We start from the raw sequence: 21,071 nt of genomic DNA on the forward strand, positions 1-21,071 counted from the left end.
CACCGCTTAGCTGCAATACCCAGAAAAAACCACCTGCTTTCTCCACTGGTTCCTCAGCCACCCACCTTTTGGTTGTTTCTCTTTGGGGCTGCTGCAGTTTCCCGGGAACATCCCTGCCGGTGCAATGTGGAACTGGGCTGGTTTTTTGTCTGCCACCTCTGCTGGTGGCCAGGCTCTGCTGCTGCCAGGGAAAGGAGCTCCTCTGCAAAAAATCTTTGTGCAATATGCAATTATACTTGTTGTTGTGATGAATTCTATAGATACTGAAATGTCAGACAGCCTCAAGAGCCGTGACGCTTTTGTGGGTAACGAGAACATCCAGAATCACTGTAGCACTTGTGCATTTATTAAAAGCAACTCTGCACCCTCCTGCTTTGAGGCACAAGTGAAGTCTCAGCCCCTCTGGCTCAAGAGAAGGTGTTTCTGGGGAGGCTTTTTCCCTGTCTCCTGCAGGTTTCCCTGCATCTGCCTGAGAAGCATTTAGCACTGGCTTCGGGATGCAGGAAGATGGATGATGTGCTTGGCGGGAGCAGAAGTGAGGAGGAGGATGCTCCTGGGGTGAGTGTGATCTCTTACTGGTACCATCTCATAATTCCTTGCAAAAGCTTCTCAAGTGCCACCCAAAAACTGGTTGATTTTATTGTCCCCACTAGTCCCCTTGGCAGGCTGCCCCAGAACCCGACTGCTGCAGTGATTAGAAAGTTTTTCTAATTTCCAGCTGAAATGAATTCACAGCCAGTTTGTATTCCCTCGTGCCAGCGCGGCTCCAGCTGAAGCTATTCTTCCTCCCTGGAGTTTATTTCCCTGGAGTATGGACTGCAGGTTGCTTAACGACCCCAACCGGCCCCACATGCGTTCAGTTCTCTGCAGCTGGTCAGCCCTCCGGCCAGCACGCTCCTACCCGCTTCAAATTCGGCTCTCTTGGCTGCGAATGTGCGTGGTCTCTTGCACAGGTGAAAGGGCTGGTTGGCACCTCGTGCAGCAGCAGAAGGGCATCGCTTGCTCCAGCTGCCCGACACCCCTGCCAGCGCCCGCCTCCCCCAGTGCCCAGCAGCTCCTTGCAGTGGTTACATGAGGTGCTGGTGATCCTGACTCTGTTGTCTTGGGTGCTGCTTATGAAGATGCTCCTGTTCACAGCTAAGAAAGTCTTGATTTTTCGCTCCTGTGTGCCTCCCCCCTTGTGCTTCATGCTACTGACTTTAGTCCCTGTGCTGTTACTGATGCCTTTAAGCCCACCTGTGCCCTCCTGTGTGATACCCCCATGCAAATTGGCAGTGGCCCTGGGTTTTATTTACTCACGTACTTATTTTGTTGCAGTCTTTGTTCTCCTTTTCCCTTATTAGAAAGGGATGGCTGTGACAAGGCTAGTACCTCTGCTTCCTACCTCTGATGGTTCCGGCGCCTGCAGCTGGAGGCAGGTAATATTTATTCCACACCCCTCCTTTTGTATCTCCTTCCCCCCTGCCCCCCCTGAAGTTTGAAGTTTGTGTTAAGTGCCCTCAGAATTTATAAACCCAACCGGACAAAACCGTCGGGTGTGAGAGCTGCGGAAGTGGTAATCACCTGAGTGGTGTTTCCCCATGGGGGCATTTTTTGAAGTAGTGTCTTTAAAATAGAAAATTTCCAGGAGGGAAAAAACAGCTACATTAAAGACGGGGCTCAAAAGTAATATCAAGCCTTCATTATTTATTTTTTAGAGTGTTTTGGAAAGCAGAAAAATGTTGCAAAACCAAACAAGTGATTTTAACCTGGCCCCTGCAGTGAGGTCTGTTTTAAATCCTGTTGTTCTCCCAAGGCCGGTGCCGGTGCTGTGGGAGCAGCACTTACTGCAGGACCTTACACCTCCCCGCCACCCATGCGTGGCTCCCCAACGAGCTGCCGTGCCTACACACACTGTGGTCCTGCGTGCTCTGCAGCCGCCAGCACCCCCCACTCCGCTCTCCTCCGCGGGTCACAGGTTTGTCCAGCCCAAAGGGACCAGTACAACCGTGTCACCTGGCTGCTCATGTGGCCAAGAGCCACCGCAGCCCATCCCTGTGCCCACTGGCCAGCATCTCCTCGGGCACCCACCGAGGGTTGGCGCAGGGTGAGCTGGAGCCCCCCAGTGGGTGCTGGGGGGCTCTCGGAGGCGCCGCTGGGGTGCCCTTCCATGGCCAGCAGTGGCGGGTTTCCTGCGGGGTTGGAGAGCTGTCTGTCATCAGAAGCCCCTTCCCCCCACGCTGGAGCGGGTTCAGGCACGCTGTTGTCCTGCGGGGCCGGTCAGTGGTCCCAGGCTTCATGTGGCACCTGTCGCCCCTTCCTTCTGTGCTGGGGCTGCAGCCCCCCGGGCGGGGGCAGGGGGCTGGGAACTGCCCAGAGGAAAGGGCTGAGGGGTCTGGTTAACGGCCGGCTGGACATGAGCCTCCAGTGTGCCCAGGTGGCCAAGGCCAACAGCATCCTGGCTTGTGTCAGAGATGGTGTGGCCAGCAGGACCGGGGCAGTGACCGTCCCCCTGCACTCTGCACTGGTGGGACTGTACGCCTCAAATCCTGTGTTCAGTTTGGGCCCCCTAGGGCAGGGGGGACACTGAGGGGCTGGAGCGTGTCCAGAGCTGGGGAGGGGGCTGGGGAAGTGGCTGGGGCACAAGGCTATTGCAGGGCAGCTGGGGGGGGTCAGCCTGGAGGGGAGGGGGCTCGGAGCAGACCTGATCGCTCCCTACAGCTGCCTGGCAGGGGGCTGCAGCCAGGGGGGTCGGTCTCTGCTCCCAGGGAACAAGTGACAGGACAAGATGAAAGGGCCTCAAGCTGCGCCAGGGGAGGGTTAGGTGGGAGAGCAGGAAAAATTTCTTCACCAAAGGTGGTCAAGCACTGGAACAGGCTGCCCAGGGAGGTGGCAGAGTCACCATCCCTGGAAGCATTGAAAAGACGTGCAGGTGCGGTGCTCAGGGACGTGGTTCGGTGGTGGCCTTGGCAGTGATGGCTTAACAGTTGGATCAGTGATCTTAAAGGTCTTTTCCAACCCACATGATTCTGTGATTCTAACCTTTAGTGTCCTTTTTAATGTCACATATTCAGATTTCACACAATGGGTTCACTACTGTGCTATAGGGGAGCAGCTTTACCTCCCTGTTTGGGGAGTGCAGACTGATGCATCCAGGCATAACCTGCATCCACAAAGAATTATGCAAGTACCATTCACCTGGTTATCTCCCAATCCCCTAATTCTTTCCGGAGTCCCTCCAGAGTTTCCAGAAAACTATTCTCCATCTTGAAAGAGCAGAGACTATGTTCATGCTCCTGGATGAACATCCTTCTGCTTTCCGTGCAGCCCAAACTGCTCACTGTTTGTGAATAAACCCCACACCGAGTCTGGGGCTGCTCCGCACATCTCATCTCCTTCCCTTGTTTATCACTTTCATCATTCCTTGGGTCCTCTGAAAGCTTCATCAGCACCAGTGCAGTATCTTCTCTCAGATCATTAATCAAGTTACTAATGAGCATTAGTTTCTAGTATACAGCTAGAAATAATTTCATATTCTGGGGTCTCTTGTTCTCCTCATTACTTGAAATCTGTCAGTGAACTAAAATTTATAGTATCATCCCTTTTGTTGTTTTAATACTTATTTATGTACTGTAAATCAGAGCAGACTCCTGGGTGGCTCAGACACCTCGCGCTACTGTAAACTTTAACTTTATGGTGCTGTAGTGCCTTTGTTAACCCAACCCATGACTTCATCAGAAAATATTACGGCTGTTGGACAAGAACAATTTAGAGAAAGTGAGACTGGGAACATTATAAAAACTGATATACAGTATTTTTAAAAAAATTAATGCATTTTCCATCTCTACCTTGACTTAATGTCAGTTTGCCTGGTTTACAGCTGTGGATACCATCTCATTTACTGTTTGCAAACTTCCCTAGGCTCGCTGCGTTTCCCTGTGGCTCTGCAATGCTCAAAGCAGCGCCGTGAAAGGCGCAGAGCTTCAGGGCTGCCACCAAAACCCTTCAGGACCAAGTTCCCACCAGCTTTAATGGCTTATTTTCATGATACATTTTCAAACACAGAAAACTGAACATATAAAACAAATCCCCTGACATTTCTATTCTATTCGTGCGTAGCTAACACACTCTGATCCCAGGTTATGTCATCCATCTCTCTACCAGTGTTTCCAGCCACTCTCCACCGCATTCTGCCCCCCCTGCCCCAATCTGAGCAGGGCAGAGCCCCTCTGTCACACTCCAGGTGCCCCGCTTGCTCCTTGGGAGGATGCTGAAGTGCCAGTAACCCGCGCTGCTTTGCTGCTGCAGTGGTCCTGTTTGAGGGTAATGGCTGTGGGAGAAGGAAGGAGAAGGGATTTTGCCTCTGTCAGAGGGGCGAGTTGGATACGCACTGCTTGACTTTCATGTTGGGAACGTCCAACCTGCTCTTACTGCATCCTGCTGGCAGAGTGTCACAGACACCTCAAGTGCAAGAGACTCATCCCAGGCCTTCCCCTTGCCCCAAACTGCTTTTAGCAGGAAACCTTTGCACCTGAGATGTAACTAGTAGGAAAAACTAAAGCAGACGCAGGTGTGGTCTGGATGCCGAAGCAAGGTGGTGTAACAGAGGTGGGCTTTCTGACTGTGCTGGTCTTCTTGTTCCCAGGCTGCTCACTTTGAGCGGCGCCATACATGCCCCCGGGCACCTGCTAATAGCAACTTACAGCTCCTCACCACTTGTCTGGAGATAGAGGAAGAGCAGTAAATCACAGGTTGCACACACGTACCTGTTTGTTGCCTCCGTGCAATTGTCTGCGTGCTCCTCCATGGGATAACCTACATCAGTAAGCGAATTCTCATCAAACCGGGGTGTCAGCGAAAGGGAGAGCCCCAAGCACGACTTGCAGACACTTGTCAAAAAACACCAGCAGCAGCACTTCTTGCTCCCACTGGGGTACGGCTCTGCCCTCCTCCTTGCCTTCACATACTCCTCCAGAGCCCCTCAAGCCACTGACTGAAAAGCACCATCGTGCCTGGGTTAGTGCCAGCCTGGAGTGGCTGAGGTGGCTTCTTCAGCAGAACCCGGGGCAGCAGGTGAAGAACAGCCGCCTGGGACTGGAGCAGTCAAAGGAGGTTCCTTCCGTTCCTTGGGGGAAAAAAAACCTCCTGCTTTTCGAAGTCAGAGGTTAACGTACCGTGGTAGGCTTGGGACAGGCTCCCCATACACTTCTCGTACTTACTTTTTTGGTTTGCGATCTCTGAAAGTCCCTGCTGGGCTCCTGCCTCTGCTTCCCAGACTTAACACAAGGTCCTCCTCGAACTGAACCTCTTCTGCATCAACCCAGACCACCAGAGCCATGCCACGCCGGAGAAGGCCGACGCCTTGGAACGGCTGTGCAGCAGCCGGGCAAATCCCACCCCGTCAGAGCGGAGGAGCACCAAGGGTCCCAGGCCTGCTAGCACAGCAGCACCCAACGGGGCGCAGAGGCTGAATGCAGGTACACAGACTAGGGACTGGGTCAAGGGTAGGCATTCCATGCCCAAAGAGGAAGGGATCCTCACAACTTGAAGGTCCACATTAATCCCCCCGCCCCGTGCCCATCTCCCTGCCCTTTCCCACACATTGCCTTAAAGATTGCCCAGGACTTGGCTGCTGGTTACCACCATCTCACCGCTGAGCACCTTCCTGAGCTCAGCTGGTTCGTTGCTGGGATCAAACCATCGGGCCCCACACCTCGGGCCAGCTCAACACTGCCACGGAGATGAGGGCTGCTCTCGCTCCAGTTCCTCCTTCCGAAGTCTGGCAGCCCCAAGATGGCTTGTCTTCCATGAAGCCTCTCCCAAGCCCTGCTTTGTTCTGTGTCACTCCTCCTTCGGCCTCGCTTAGTTCTGCGTCGCTCTTCCTTCGGCCTCGCTCTCCTCAGGGCCTGCCTCGACTGGCATTTGCAGAAGCTCAGCCCGCTCCCAGGGCAGCCAGCCCAGCCCCCTCCGATCCACCTCACCGTCTCAGCCCAGGTGTGTCCCTTCGCGCTGCCGGAGACCTCACCCCTGCACCCGCGCTGAGCTGGCTCCCCAAGGCCAGGGCGCTGGCGGGGGGCTGCTACGGGGCAAGGTGGCGCAGGGGAACGTGGATGGAGCCCGCCCGCAGCCCAGGCCCTACCAGGGGCACAGCACATGCCACTGCCCCAAGCTTCTGGGGGCTGTATTCTGCATCCCTCTTTCAGGGCAAGACAGATCTCAGCGAGGCGTCTGTCCCGCTGCTAGCGCCCTACTTACAACACGGGGGTGCGCAGCAAGGTCCCGGCACACCGCTTCCAAGGGCGAGTCACGCTTCCATTTCCCACCTTCCCTCCCAAATGAGTTAACGGCAAGGTTTATTTAAGGGTGCGTGCTGGAGCGGGAAACTGGCCCAAGAACCTTGGAGATCTTCCCTAGTCCTGTATTGCCAACGTCGCTCAAGTTTCACCTAATAGCAAAGAAGTTAAGAAAAGGTAATTTCTAATGTCAGCCGCAGTTGCAGAGAAATAATGAGATAATGAAAACATTCCCGGGCCGTGCAGAATCCCAGGGGCCCACTGGAGAGCTGCACAGCTCACCAGGCAGCAAGAAAGACCAACCCATCTCCCCTGCGTGCACAGCAGAACTACAGCAATTAAAAGGTATATTTTGCAAAGGGTGGGTTCTCGGGCCATCTTTCACCATTTCCATGTGGAGCATCATCTCACTTCGTAACTACAGGGGAAGGCCATAAGGCTATTTTCTGTACTAAAATAAAGCCTTACAATTTAACACCATGTTTTCCCTCAGCAACTTCCCAAGGATACAAAAAACGTTTACTTAATTGCACAGCAGGTACAATTAGGTCAGCTGAAGGTAAAGACGGATCCAACGATTCTTTACAGTTTGTTTCTTTATTCAGTAAACATCTAGTTACAAGTTTCACAAATTAAAAAAGTGGGGGAGCTGATTGAAGAGGGGTCGGGGAGGGGGCCCACAGGCTGATCCAGCTTTTGCTCAGCTCCTCCCTTCTCTAACGCACACATCCTTCTGCTTCACCACAGCTGCACCAAGGAGCAGGAGGGGAATCGAAGCCTCTGTCCCGGTGAGGGGACCGACACAAGGTTCCAGCAGAATTCCCTCATATTTCTTTCACAGGGGACTAAACACAAACATCAGAACCAGCCCAACCCAGCACAGAACGAGTGGGAAGGATGGAAGAGGCAAGGTGGCAGCTCCTCATGCCCACCACTACTGGCAGAAAGAACAGAACCAAAGGAGAGCAGAAAGGGAATGGGCAATTAATGCGTTCCTTGCACATCATGAGATTCCCCATGCCCCACTGCAGCACCCAAATGGGGCAAAAAAGAGCAATGCAGAAGATTAGTTGCTTTGTTTCAATTCTTAAGTGGGAGGGAGGTTAATACTAAATTTGAGGAGGGTCCAAGTAGTGTTTTGAAGGGGCTTCAGAGTTTCAACTGTCTGTACCTGGGAGGAAGGGAAACAGAGAACATAAAAAGAGAGTAAGCAGTGGCTAGAAAGCAGCACAGAAGACAGATAAACATGTTTAAATCTGATGTAAAAAACAATGGGGGGAAAAGTCCCTTTTTAAGCACTAGAACACATCCTAAGTGAACCCTATTCAAAACACAGCAGACACCAGCACTTACTTGGATTTCAGACTGGATTGACAGCAAAAGGTCTCTTAAGTTCTATACAGTGACAGCACACTCTACAGATTGTGATCCTACATCGTTTCATATCATTTCAACCATCAGTTAAGGCTGACACCACACTTTCTTTGTTGATGACAAAGCTAACTTCAACAGCTTCCACCTTCCCAGTTGGAACAGTATTTTCTCAAAATTTGCATCTTCCCCTGCTCTCTAGACTAAATGGGAAAACCCATTTCCAATCAACACATCAAAATAAGGCAAGACTGGGGCAATGAAAGAAAGTAATCCTGCGGCTAAGAGGCAACTGCACAGCAGAAGACAAGGTAAAGAGCTCGTTAAGACTTACAAGAGTGTGTAGGTAGATTTGGGGGTGGCCACGCTGCACCCCCCACCAGGTCTGCTCTGAGTTCACCAGTCATACCGACGGGACTGTCTAGAGGGAGAATCCTCAGGGCCCTGGATCGCAAGGCGAGTCCCTTCAGCCCGACGGCCGCTGCTGCCTTCGTGACGCCGGTATTCCAGCCCCCGCTGCGGCCGGAACCGGGACGTCTCTCGCCTCCACTCGTCATCGAATGCGGCTGCATCACCTGTGTCAGGAAAGAACAAGCTCAGATGGGGAGGAGGTGGGGAAGCGGCGCCTGGTTTTGCTGGGAGGAGGACAAGGGCGCTACTCACTTTCATCCATGTTGATGTAGTCCTGCCTCTCCTCCTGGTCACCCGTGCGATGGTTCCGGGACCGCTGCATGATGTGGGCCCGCTCCCTGATGTGGTGTCCAATTGACATTTGTTCCAAGCCGCTGTCAGAGTCCCTTACGGTCCGTCTGGTCTCGCGGATCTGAGGGCAGATTCCCGTGTAGGATCAACATTTCAATTCATTCTCCCAGCCCCACAAGACACTCTGACTCTTGCCCACGGTAAATTGCACTGCCACCACTCCCAGCATGTCAGACACCAACATAATGAAGAGGGGAAAAATGGATTCCCCCACTCCCAGTGCTTCCCATCCCCTCCCAGTGCTTCCCATCCCCTCCCAGTGGCCCTCAGCATGGTTCAGTGAGTCACAGCGTGCTCCTCGAACTGCAAGTGACTGCAAAGCAGCAGTGCTGTGGGTGGCCGGCACTGAGCCACCAAGCGAAGTCTATCCACCCACAGCAAACCCAGCAGCCTCGCGCTGGGAAGGCACACTGCAGCCTCCTCCTTACCCCGCCAGGTGCTGAACGCATCTCTGAGGTCTCCTGATACACTTTGGGTCCATCACCCAGGTTGGAATAGGAGATGACAGTTGAGGAGGTAAATGTCTGGCAGTTAGCACCACTTGTCATATGCTCCTGCAAGAAGAAATGGGGAATGGTATAAAGAAGGAAAGGGAGGGAAGAAGAGATGGCAGTTAATTCTCCCTCCCTACAGTGAAGCAGGAAGAAATTACAATAGGAGGAATATAATCCCCGTGGGTCCATCTTTCTGGAGAATCCATCTTCCTGTTAAATTAATTCTTGTTTCTCGCTAAGCAAGCCTACCCCCACACTTCCTTCCTCACCCACCTCCCCTCCCTGCTCTCAGAGGGTACGCCTCAGGAGCGAGGTCTCAATCACCGATTCCTGGTCACGGAGCAAGGCTGACAGCAGCTTGAGCACAGCCCACAGCAAAGCGGTGCAGTAAGATGGAGACAGAGGGGACGATGGCAGGAGCACTCCTCTCAATACAGACTGGTTTACGGGAGGGTTCTTACCATGTTTCCAATCATGTCGTTCATCATCCCAAACATATCTATAAAGCCACCTGCCTGATAAAAAGAGAATACAAGAATAGTCAGTTTGGAAAGATACAGGAGGAACGAACAAAAAACTGTCTGCAAGGGACAAAAACCTGCTGCCTAGGAAGAAAAACCTTGCTATTTTCCCTTTCTTTCAGTAGTGCAGAATCCCCTGCCCCAAACAGACAGGATTTGGGGTTGCTGTCCTCTGCATTCTCTCAGGTTGGGTTGCTCAAGTGTTCTGGCTCTTCAGATCTCTGGATATGGCGAAGGTTGTTCTTTTCGTTTGGGTCTGACTCCCAATGCACTGGGGCTTGCGAGTTGAGGCGCTCAGCAAAGCTAAGAGAAGAAATCTCAGATGTGCACTAACAGTGATCTAAACCATAAGACAGTCATCCTTCAAGCACGTTTTCACCTCATCACTGTCAACTCGTAATTTAAACTGCAAGGAAGTTTCCATTGATTGTGTTCTTTCTAACATAATTACAAGTTTTCTTATTTTCCCTACAAACACTCGACTTTTTAATCCTGTAAACCTAAAGGCTACAGCAATATACCGGGCCAGCAGGTCTCACAGGTTAATTGTGCAATGTGTAAACAAAATTACTATGTCCATTTAAACTTGCTGATTTTTTTGTTTCCTTGAGTAGCTTCTTGTTCTCGTTTCCAGCAGAGCAGTGCTCACACGCAATGTTATCCTTTGAAGTCTATCTGTTTGTACTCTTATTAATCCTTCTCTGAGCTACGATAATTCCAGGACGCGTAGTCTCTTTCACCAAGGCAATCCTGCAGAGCAAGGCAGCTAAAGTTGCTGGATCTGGAATAACCTATTTCCACTGCATTATTTTAGTAGTTGACGGAGATCAGCACACTCCAAGCACGGCGTTCTCACATACACACAGCCATTCTCATTCCAGTCCTGTTCAGTTGAAGCATTCAGCTGGCTTCTCCATCCGCCACCCCTGGCAAAGGGGGTTCAATAATCACCTCTGCCTACTGATGGCCAAGTCTCTTCCTCACGTCACAGTTCCTCTATTACCTCCAAACAGATCCACTGCTTCTTTTCAGACATACGAGGTTATTAAAAGACTATCTGCTCTTCCTGAGTATTAACTGTCCCAATTCCTATGAAATATTGTACTGTGACAGCTTTAGGGGTCTTCTCTGGTCAAGGTGCAAATACAACCTCCCCATATAAACAGTTAGAATCTCTCCTCCAAAACAGCTCACCGCCTAGATTAAAACATTAGAGGGGAAACAAGGGGAAGGCCTGAAGTCATACAGCAACTCAATGAGGTCCAAGAGAAACCAGCTGCCTCCAGTTTCGGTTCAATACCCTCTTCTGTACTGCGTATAAATCCAGAGCTCATTCTGGTCTCTTCACACCCTCCCACCCTCACTACCCCTTAGGATAGATGGTCTTGCTCACAGATGGCTACATTTTAGCACTGGTTGCACGCACTGCTGATGAATCTCAGCGTGGAGCCACTACTTGGAAAGCCTCTGATCTGATGGAGAAAAACAGAGAACTTACCATGCCGAGCATCCCAAAGGGTGAAACAGCTCCTGCCTGCCAGGACAACAGAAAAACAGAACAGAGAATGACCTTCCAACAACCAGACACCAAGATCCTCCTCAGAACACCCTCATACTTCTCAGAAACAGAACTGGGAACACTCAGGCCCGACAGACAGATGAAGGAACTGCCCCGCAGACCCATGGCAGTTCAAACCATATCACCTCTAGCAAACCAGACAGAGGGCAATGCTCATAAGTTTCCCCCAGTTACGTTGATTTAACTCCTTGAGAAATAGCACTTATTTCTTCCCTTCCCCCCATTCAACCCAGAACACAGTTGCGTTCCATGTATTAATGCACGCAAAGTAAAGAAAAGGACAAGCAAACCCACTGTTTTATTAGAGATTAATTCTGCACCCACCAAGCGTGCGACGGCAAGGGATGCGCCATGCCAGTAACGGCAGCAGACAGGAGCTAACAAGGCAGTTCAAGAAACGCTGTCCTGTACTCAGCGCCTCACTTACCTGCATCCTACGGCCAGCCTGGCGAGCCCCAGGCGTGGTCCCATCAGTGATGCCAAGGAGCGGGCCGAACCCGAAACTTCCAGAAAGCATGCGGTTCATGTGCTGCCGGTGGATGGCAAAAGGGTCCCTTTCGGAAAGATCAGGAGAACAATGGTGAGGAAGGGATGACAGAAGACAAAGCCCCACATAACCCACCCGTTCTGACTTTGAGTGTCTCTTATGTAACCGTACATTCTTTTTCAAGCTGAAAATCCAGAATCCCAAGAACTCACTGTTGCTTATGGTGATCCTTGGGGCTGGAAGGGACCTCTGAATCCCATCTTATTTCTTGCAATAGAAGGTATTCTACCACAGAATTCCTCTCAGGCACTAACCGGTATCTATTTAGACAGTTTGGTGTTCTGCTCCCACTAACGCTTTAGGGCCAAGCATGGCTGAGGCACTCCACAACCTCACCGCCCTAACAAATGAAAGCTGCTTCTCAGATCCACAGCCCAGGTACCACCCTTTCATACTCATTTCCTCTTGTGCCATCAAACCCCTTTACATCAACAGCTCTGCTAAACAATCAAACCCTTCTAGAAGAGCAGTTCTTTGTTTTGCAGGGAGGTGCATGAAGACTCTCCCGGCTGCAAATAGAGGTCTGCACTTAATGGGACCAGAGAGCATGTGATCCCAGATACCATCCTCTCACCCCTCCACACACACATTGCCCTGGTTTCAGCTGGGATAGAGTTGTTTTTCTTCTCAGTAGCTGGTGCAGTGCTGTGTTTTGGATTTGGTGCAAGAATAATGCTAATAGCACGTGGATGGTTTTAGTTGTTGCTGGGTAATGTTTACACTAAGTCAAGGTCTTTTCAGTTTCTCAGGGAAGAGGCCTGGAGGGGCACAAGAAATTGGGAGGGGACACAGTCAGGACAGCTGACCCCAACTGGGCAAAGGGATATTCCTCACCACATGATGTCATGCTCAGTATATAAACTGGAGGAAGAAGGAGGAAGGGGGTGACATTCGAGTGATGCCATTTGTCCTCCCAACCGTTAAACGTGATGCAGCCCTGCTGTCCTGGCGACGGCTGAGCACCTGCCTGCCAAAGGGAAGTGGTGAATGAATTCCTTGTTTTGCTTTGCTTGTGCATGCGGCTTTTGCTTTACCTGTTAAACTGTCTTTATCTCAGCCCACAAGTTTTCCCACTTTTACTCTTCTGATTCTTTCCCCCATCCTGACACACGCAAAGTGAGCAAGCAGCTGTGCAGTGCTTAGCTGCTGGCCAGGGTTAAACCGTGACACACACGCAGACACACACACTCAAATCCAAGACTGAAACCTCCAGAGAGGACCGTATGGCCTGACACCCTGTGACAACCCTCTGCCCCAAGTAATCTTCACCTGCTATTTGGCTACATGTTATGTGTACGCCTGCTAAGAGCTTGAGACCACATGCAGCTTTTGCAGAGTTGAGGGAAAGGTAACAGTAACTGGGGTCCCTAACTGGTTTTCCTTCCTTTCTTTTCCTTCTTTTGCAACCTCTACTTTGAGGGCTATACGCATTCACACATGGTGGGGGAGCAAGGAAGGGAAAAAAGAAGAATAAGGACAAACTGTCAGGGAATACAGCAGATGCAGTAAAAAAAAAAATCAAGGAAATACCACAGCATTACTCTGCACATCTTAAGAGTCTGTGCTTACCCTTCTTGAGCATGAATAACCTCAGCTGCCTAGAATACCCCTGAGATCACAAAAGCACCTACTACAAACCAATACTTTTCTGTCTCTACTGGAAATGCATCCCATAACAAAGGCTAGACTCATACCTGCCACATCAATGAGAGCAGTCATTCTGTGACTAACTGGGGCCTCAAGGTCTCCTCTCCTGCTAATCTGTTTAGAGCTGGTCAAATTCCTGCTTATTACCAATTTTATAAGCAAAAACCAGACTTTATTCTTCCACATAAATTAATTCCACCAAGTTTCTAGCAGCGCCATGCTTATTAACATAATCAAATTCTCAAGGTATTACTGTCTATTCCTCATCCGCTTTGGCAAGAACTGCCAACTTAGTTTTGCTGCCAAAACTTATCAATAGCATCCAATTTCTGGACTGTGGCCAGAATCAAAGATGTTCAGTACAGGGAATCCCATCGTGACCTTTGTTAGGTTCCAAAACTCCTATTTCAAAAGTTCTTGTTGTCTTCTCTTTACTTAGCTCCTTACAACTTGACAACTCCTTTAGCAGTCTTCTCCAGCTCCAGTAACGATTTCCTGTGCAGAACAGCAACAAGCACCGGAGGGAACAGCTGATTTTATCTGTCTGAACTGAAATCCTACTTTGCGTAAGAAAAAAACCCAAATCCTTCCCCGAAGAAAAAGGTCAGGTACGCCAGCCCCCTCTTCCTCAGCCAGCTGCAAAGCCTTTCGGCCTACTTTACTTAATTACGCCTTCCTGCACGGCCAGGCTCCTCACTGCAGGAATCAGCCCAACGCGAACCAGGTTATTCCCTGCGCTGCCCGACCCCCCCCCCCCCCCCCGCACGCTCCCCCGGCAGCCGCCGCGCTGCCCCCGCGGCCCAGGCGCCCCGGCCAGCCCCGGGGGGGAAGGCCGGCCATACCGGCCCCCCCACGCCCCCGGCTCTGTGCCGCAGCCCCCCCCGGCGGACGCCCGGCCCGACTCACATGGCAAACATGGGGTCCTCCGGCTCGCCATCCCTCATCAGCCGGAACATGCTTCCCTCGGGCGGGGGCGGCCTCTGCGGGGGAGAGGGGGGTGAGCGCGGGCAGCGGCCCCGTTCCGGGCAGGTGACGGCCGCCCCAGGCCGCGCCCCCCCCGCCGCGGCCCTCGCGCCCCCGCCCGCCCCGCCCCGCCCCGCCCCGTGCCCTGCCTGCCGGCGCGCCGGTGGGTGCCGAGCGGCGGGCGCTGCCCCTCCGGTTCCGCGGCAGCAGCACGTCGGGACGCTCACGCCTGCGCGGCCATCGCGGCCCGGTACCGCGCTCGCCCTGCGCCCCGCCCGCCCCAGCCGGCTCGCCCCGCGCATGCGCCCCGCGCGCGGCTGGGGCACCGCCCCTCGCCGGCGTCACCCTGTAGCCCGGCCGGGGCCGCTCAGCACAGCGCCCCCTGGCGGCAGCCGCTCCCCGCCGCGCCGCGGGTGGCCGGAGACTGCCACCCTCGCAGCCCCCGGAGCCCAGGGACCGGCCCGCAGCCCCGGGGGCCGCCCCGTACAGAACGCCCCGGGAGGGGGCCCGGCCCCGGCCCGGCCGCTGCAAACGCGCCCCACTCACAGGGGCCGCTGTTCCCCGGGCAGAGGTGGTGCCCGACAGGCACCGGGGGTGCTGCTGGCCTCGGTAAACCGGAGGCGAGAGGGAGCGGGGCACCGGCCAGGGGACAGGTACCGCAGAGATGGAGGTTGCCACCTGGCAGCTCGCAGTAGCCACAACCCAGCGGTCCGAGCCCGCAGCCGTGCTTGGGCCGCTGCAGTGACAGCACCCGGCCCAGGCATCCTGCGCGGTGCCAGCGCATCGGGCGTACCGACAGATTGCCCATACCGAGAGCACCGGCAGCATTTGCACCGGGGTGCTCGGCCTGGCAGGAACGGGGAGGGCGTGCCATCAGTCAGCTGCGGGTTGCCGCTGGACCCCGGGCAGCTGCACAGGTACTCGGTGTGCAGGGGAACCCCCACAAATCCGTGGGTGACAGCCTGTGTCACCGTCCCTGGGGAGCGCTGGCTGCCTCCCACTACCGCCGGCTCTGCTGGATGGACAGCGGGCTGGGGACTGGACACGCTTCCTTGGGGGGGTTGCTGACTGCTGTACCCTGCCCACTATGTGCGGGAGCCAGACCAAACCCCTGCCAGAGGACTGGAAATAGGCAGGTTGCAAGATGCGGTTGAGAAATCAAACTCCTGGGTTGCGGCAGGAGCCATGTCCTTGGAATTTGGAGTCTGACCGAGGAAAATGACCTGGCAGCGCGGTTTACGCGGGGGGATGCACAGGGGATTTGGCAATGCTTCTTGCTACAGCAGGTCTCAAAGCCGCACGGTGTCCAGAAAGGTGACTTCTCACCAGAGTCCCGTGCCTGCGTGCACGCAGAAGGCACTTCAGGTGTCCCTGTGTCTAGTAAGTGCGTTCCACGGAGGCTGAAACTAACACCCACAACCTAGAAGCTGTGGAGAGCACAATGGTGCAGGACGGCGAGGTGGAGACATCCTACGGGCAGAGCATGGGTGCAGTGGTGACAGACCTCGGGCAGCACTCCTTCGGGAGTGCTGGAACACTCTCCTGCCACCAGCTTGGAGCTTCTCTGTGAGCACTGAAGTTCATACAGAGCCTCTGCTAACGCTGCCTCAGCCTCCCTGCCACTGCTTTTGCAACCCTGAATCATCCCTCAGAGACCTCTGGTCTGGAAAGCCTTTCCTGTCCAGTATGTTTTCCTTTTGCTTTCAGGCTCTCCTGGTGTTTGATTAGTGTGTGGCAGCTGACCTCGCGTGGCAGGACTCAAAGGCAGGTAAAGAGGTTCTTGGGCAAGAAAATAAGTATCTCTCTTTTTTTTTTCTTCTTCTTTTTTTTTTGTTTTCTTTTTTTTCCCCAGAGCTGGGATAAAACAACTGGCTGTCCCCCAGATACCAGTGATCCTCCCACTCCTGGAATGTCCTAGAGATGATAGGACTCCCTCAGTTTTTCCCATATGCTAAGTCAGGCATTGCTGCCTTCCAAACAAGAGGGACAGGGAAGGAACAGAATGGAGTCTGGAACAAATACTGCTTTGCAGATCCTTTTTCTGTCCCTAATGCTGCTCCTCTGCAAGTGGCCGGTGACACAAAGGGCTGTGTTGCTGAGACTGGGGGCTGAGGCTGTGGGGCTCATGGGGTATTTCTGTAGCCTCGCAGGCAGTCCTTATGCTTGGTGAACCTGTGTTACCCAAGACTACGTTCCCAGTGGTACTACCAGTTCAGCAAATCTTGAGGGAATCCAGCTTGCAAAGAATTGCGCTGGTAGCAAGTGCTGGGTGAGACCCTGGAAGGAGGAATTGGAAATGCAACCTTTTTCTGGAACGTGGACAAGCCCACAGTTCTGAGGAATGCAGACACTGTGTTACTGTGCTATTTGTAGGACAGAGGTTTCTGTATAGTGCTCGGCACGTTGTGTCTAACGCGCACTGAGGGGATGGCCGTTTTCTGGGTTAGAATAACGAAGCACGTGGGGGTGCGAGGGAAAAGCAAGACTCCCATCTTGCTCCGGTCACATTCTCTATACTCAGGTTGCTTCTGTATTCGTCATGAATAAAAGCCATTAACTACATCTCTCCGTTTCCTTCCTTTCCTTTTTTTAAGCTGCCCAAGTTGTGCTGGAGGCGGTGGAAGATGGGGGGGAAGGGGAGGAAGAAGGAGCTCAGCAGGCAGCCGGGAGAAGGCAAGTGAAGGGCAAAATGGAAGAAGGATGAATGGCACTGCTGCCCTCAACTCCACCTTCTCCCGCCTACTGCCGGCTGCTGCCAGGCAGCCTCCCCCCAGCATCCCCATTGCCCTTCGCGTGCGGTCAGCCAAAGGGGCAGCCACAGCGGAAGCATTTTAAAAGTAAACTGAGCATCACGTGATGAAGGTAAACAAACAGTACACTGAAAAATCATGCCTTGTTACCTGCTGCTTCCAGGGACTGATCATTTTGGCCAGGAAGACAGAAACAGCTTCTTAATGCGTCCAAATGTTCCAGGGCCCCTGTGGACGCCTGTAAGACAAAGAAATCCTCGTTAACAGAAGTCAGAGCTACCCACTGCCATTTCCTCATTGGTTCCCTTCGTCTGTGCCTTTTACATAATCCTCACCCAACAACTAACTCTGACCTCAGATGAAGGGCACCCTGCGTGAAGGACAGCTCTGATTTGATCCTCAAACGTAACAATTTGTATTTGGGATGCTAGAGCCAGCTTGTGGTGGCTGCAGCTTGCACTGCGCAGCAGCAATTACTTTCAGATTATTTTGCTTGTGTTAAGAATGTGTCTGTCGCACTGTGAGTGAGAACCACGACCTCCATCTGTGCTGTGTTAGCAAAGAGAGGTTCACAGAAATCATGACTGAAAATCTCCCTCCTCTTTCCAATCTTCTCACAGGCTGTGTCACCCCTCGTCACTCCCTTCTACTCCTCTTGCTTCCTCTTGCCATGTTACCTACCCTGCTTCCCAGCCCTCCGCAGTGCTTATTCAAATGTGTTGCCTCTCAGGAAGCCATTTCCCAATGCAAAGTTGGCTGGTGGTTGAATTCTTGGGTATTTCCTCTTGACTTCAGGATATACAGCATCATGAAAGAAGAACAAAACTAATTATCTGCCTGTATTTTTTAATGGATGCAGGACCAGAAGATGAATAGTGTGGATTAAATACATAAATGCATTCAAACATGTACCCTCCAACACACTGAGATTTTGCTAGTTTCACTGTAAGTGAAAGGAAAGAGAGCCCTCTGTGTCTGAATTTATGTAAATCTAAGAAACGTTAATGCAAATACACAACCTTCTGCTCTTTTGCTGTTCAGCAAAACAGTTTGGAGGAGTTTTGGAACCACTTACGAGTTAGTTCACCAAATAAAATTCTTGAAATACCCAGTATTGTGTTTTTCTTTTGCTCAGAGTTAGTTCAGCCTTCAACATAAATAAAAGCCCCCACATCCCCCAAGAGAACACAGTGACAAGTCTAGCAAGGTATTAAAACAAAAAGCATAAGCATCTGCTTCTAGGTGCATGCACCCTGCATATGCTACAAGCAGAAGACTACGTACCACGCATGAAAGCCCAGACACACGTGCAAGCACATGCTCACTTACGAAGACACACACCTGCAAGCTTAACACATGCCTCAGTAGAAAAGCACCATACGTTCTGTACTCACAAAAGTAAAACACATGTAACGGAGAGAAAATATCACCACTGTACACAAAGAGGTATGTACTGCATCTAAATACATGCACGCACCTGCATAAACACAAAGCACAAACAGGGTACAGCACAAAAACTGGCACTTATTGTACAGAGCAAACTGCATTCATATCAATGCCCAGGCTACAGACAGACGCGCACAGCATCTATCTTCCCAAAAAATGATGCATAATCTAACTTCTGCACCTCCCTCATACTGTCTAAGGACATAAGACTCCAAAAAGGATGGAATATATTCTGCTGAGTTGGCAAAGCCACTTCAGGCAAAGATTACAGAACATACTGAAAAGGGACTCGCATCTGCAGACCGTGCAGTAAGTACACTCGCATTTGCAACAAAAGGAAAAACACAGATGGGAGAAGAGCGCAGAGAAAAGCCACAAATTGATCCAGCAGATGAAATGCAGAGTAGCACAAATCAGAAGGAGGAGCAGAAGACACAGGGAAGAGTTAGGTGAGACAATTCAGAGATGCCCTCAGGGCTTGAGCAAAGCAGCTGCGTGCTAGAAGCCAAGAGACTCACCATCGGGATCTGAAGGGCAGGAAGAGCTGGGATGCAGAAACAGGCATGTCACAAGGTATGAAGAAGAGTTTCACATCAGATTTAAGGGAAAAAACATAGCTGATATAGGCATGCTGGGCAAAACAGGACACGTGGAAAATGAAGGGGGGATGTGAAACAAATTTTGTACGTGGGATAAAGGATGTTGCAAAGAGAAGCCAGGAAGAGGGGCGCAGGAAGAATGCTGCCAAGGATACAGTTAGAAGGCAGAAGCTGAGAAGCAACAGAGGAGGCAAAAATCACAGAGACAGATATGGTGGGGAGTGTGGAAAGCAAAATGTGAGGCTGCACACTGCAGATGCTAAGGGGGGAAGGGACAGGTGGCACACCAGTTTGTAGAGCTGACCAAACAGCCCCATCCCACAGGTTGCTGGAAACATGCTTCCCTTCCACAGAGAGGTGCCTGTCTGTTTGCATCCATAGGTGTGCCGTCTGTGTCAACAAGAAGCTGGAGCACAGCAACATCACCAAATATAATTCCCACTTTCTCCTATCTAGGATGGTGTGTCAAGGCCTGCTTGTGCATTAATGTGAAAATGTCTCTGCCAAGGGATGCGTGTTGGTACTGTTCTGCATTTTCAACAGTTGAGCACGCTTAAGAAAGGGTAAAAAACCTGAACTGGTGAAGGGAACAGCAGATAGAGCCATGCATCTTCTGACAAGCAAAAGCAGAGAGGAACAACATCTGGCCACTTTATAATATGGGGGGGTTTTAGCTCTCCCTTTCGCGTGTAGCTCCAGAAATTATGATTTTCTTCTCATACAAGAGAAGGATGAAAGAAGGGTACCTGAACCAAACCAGGACTTGAATGTTGATAGCAGCTAGACCTGTGAAGTTGGCCAGAGGGGCTTTGTGAAACGGGAAGGGGGCAGGAAATAATTAATGCATACATTTTCTTGATTTGTTATTTTGGTACTAGTCTAGATCAGCGTGTCTGGGTTACATGACAATTTCTTTGGGGCAGGCACTATGTGTAGCTAGGAAGAATATAAATTAGTCAGATCATGAGAGAAGCAGCTGTAGCTGCAGAGGAGACGAGACGACAAGGTGGGGATCTCCTGCCTCCCTGTCACACAGATATAATTTATCCAATCTCTTTCATACTTTACTTCAGGAGATGTGTACTTATTGCCTTCTCTGTTCCACAAGTACCAACCACTTTTTCTATTAAATGCTCAAACTGAAACACATTTGATTAAACTCAAGGTCTGGATCCTGACTTCACATGGAGGTTTACTGAGTTTGTATCAGGACAAGAAGGGCTGACACACCTAAATACATTTTCCAACCAGATGGATTAATAACCTTGCCTTGTACCTGTGAGAATGGCTGTGTACATCCATACATACTCACTTGCAGGCTCGGTTTTGTAAGTAGGCTTGCAAATGCATGCAGAATTTTTTGCACTTGCCTGTGACTAAGAGTGTGACAATACAAATCTTCAGGGAAAGGTAAAGGGAATTTAGTCATCCCCGTCTGCCCAGGCTGATAAACAACGCTCTGAAGCACATCTGTTCGGTTAACCACAAATCCCCTGCAGCTGCAAGACACAACCTGCCGTTCTGCTGAAAGGCCTTCGGCTTAAAGGCAGACTGAGCGCCGGCCAGTGGCCCTGGGCGGGCCGCCCCCTGCCCGGAGGCACCGGCAGAGCCCGCCTTCCCGGGCGCAGCGCTGCGGCAGGCGGCAGGGGTCAGTGTTGGCCGCCGCACGCTGCCCAGCCGAGCCGCCGCCGGGCCGAGCGCCAACGGGGCACGGCCATCCGCCGCGGCACCGGGCCGGGGGGCAGGCCCAGCCCCAACACCCGCCGTGTCGCACCACACAGGGCTGCGGGCAGCGGCCTCCCTCGCCTCCGAGGGCTCTCCCCCACCTGAAGCGGCGGAGCGGCGCTGCCTCCAGACAGACCTCTAGCCTCACCAGGCGCCCCGGCCGCCAGCACAGCCCCAGCCCCGCAGAGGGGCAGCCAGGGAGCGGGCAGCCACCCGCGGCGCACCACGGCCCCGCCGCCGCTCGCCGCCGCCTCAGGCCCTCGCCCGCCGGCCCCACCGCCCCACGTGCCAGGGGCCCCTCCCGCCTCCCTGCAGCAACGCTCTCTGGGCCCCCCACCCCCACCAGCCAGCCTACCGCCGGCAGCCAATAGTAAACCTGTTGCCAGGCAGACGTC

The 21,071-nt window shown here is 52.4% G+C and overlaps 2 protein-coding genes across 10 annotated transcripts; one reads left to right on the forward strand and one right to left on the reverse strand.

The window, feature by feature from the left end:
• Positions 1-6,850: 6,850 nt before the first annotated feature.
• Positions 6,851-17,076, reverse strand: MLF2 (myeloid leukemia factor 2). Of its 3 annotated transcripts, XM_056339946.1 has the most exons (10): positions 14,306-14,465; positions 14,100-14,173; positions 13,641-13,688; positions 11,427-11,553; positions 10,919-10,954; positions 9,361-9,414; positions 8,834-8,959; positions 8,307-8,466; positions 7,978-8,218; positions 6,851-7,443 (listed from the first exon to the last, which is right to left on the reverse strand). In XM_056339946.1, the coding sequence occupies exons 1-9, from the start codon at positions 14,456-14,458 to the stop codon at positions 8,040-8,042; spliced, it is 957 nt and encodes a 318-aa protein (XP_056195921.1). In that variant the 5' UTR covers positions 14,459-14,465; the 3' UTR covers positions 6,851-7,443; positions 7,978-8,039. The 3 variants fall into 3 exon arrangements, with proteins under 3 accessions (XP_056195921.1, XP_056195923.1, XP_056195922.1); XM_056339948.1 differs by lacking the exons at positions 13,641-13,688; positions 14,306-14,465 and adding an exon at positions 17,057-17,076; XM_056339947.1 differs by lacking the exon at positions 13,641-13,688 and having other exon boundaries at positions 14,306-14,464.
• On the forward strand, positions 14,456-20,937 carry LOC130149839 (translation initiation factor IF-2-like). 7 transcript variants are annotated; one of them, XR_008822022.1, is made up of 3 exons: positions 15,080-15,722; positions 15,864-15,924; positions 16,009-16,718. XR_008822022.1 is itself a non-coding variant. In XM_056339949.1 (2 exons), exons 1-2 carry the CDS (start codon positions 14,457-14,459, stop codon positions 16,109-16,111), a joined length of 720 nt encoding a protein of 239 aa, XP_056195924.1. In that variant the 5' UTR covers position 14,456; the 3' UTR covers positions 16,112-16,718. The 7 variants fall into 7 exon arrangements, 1 of the variants encoding a protein (XP_056195924.1); XM_056339949.1 differs by lacking the exons at positions 15,080-15,722; positions 15,864-15,924 and adding an exon at positions 14,456-15,073; XR_008822021.1 differs by lacking the exon at positions 16,009-16,718 and adding an exon at positions 16,751-20,937 and having other exon boundaries at positions 15,080-15,924.
• Positions 20,938-21,071: the final 134 nt, after the last annotated feature.

The sequence above is a fragment of the Falco biarmicus genome, chromosome 5 (assembly GCF_023638135.1).
Source record: "Falco biarmicus isolate bFalBia1 chromosome 5, bFalBia1.pri, whole genome shotgun sequence".
In the NCBI taxonomy this organism is placed as follows: Eukaryota; Metazoa; Chordata; class Aves; order Falconiformes; family Falconidae; genus Falco; species Falco biarmicus.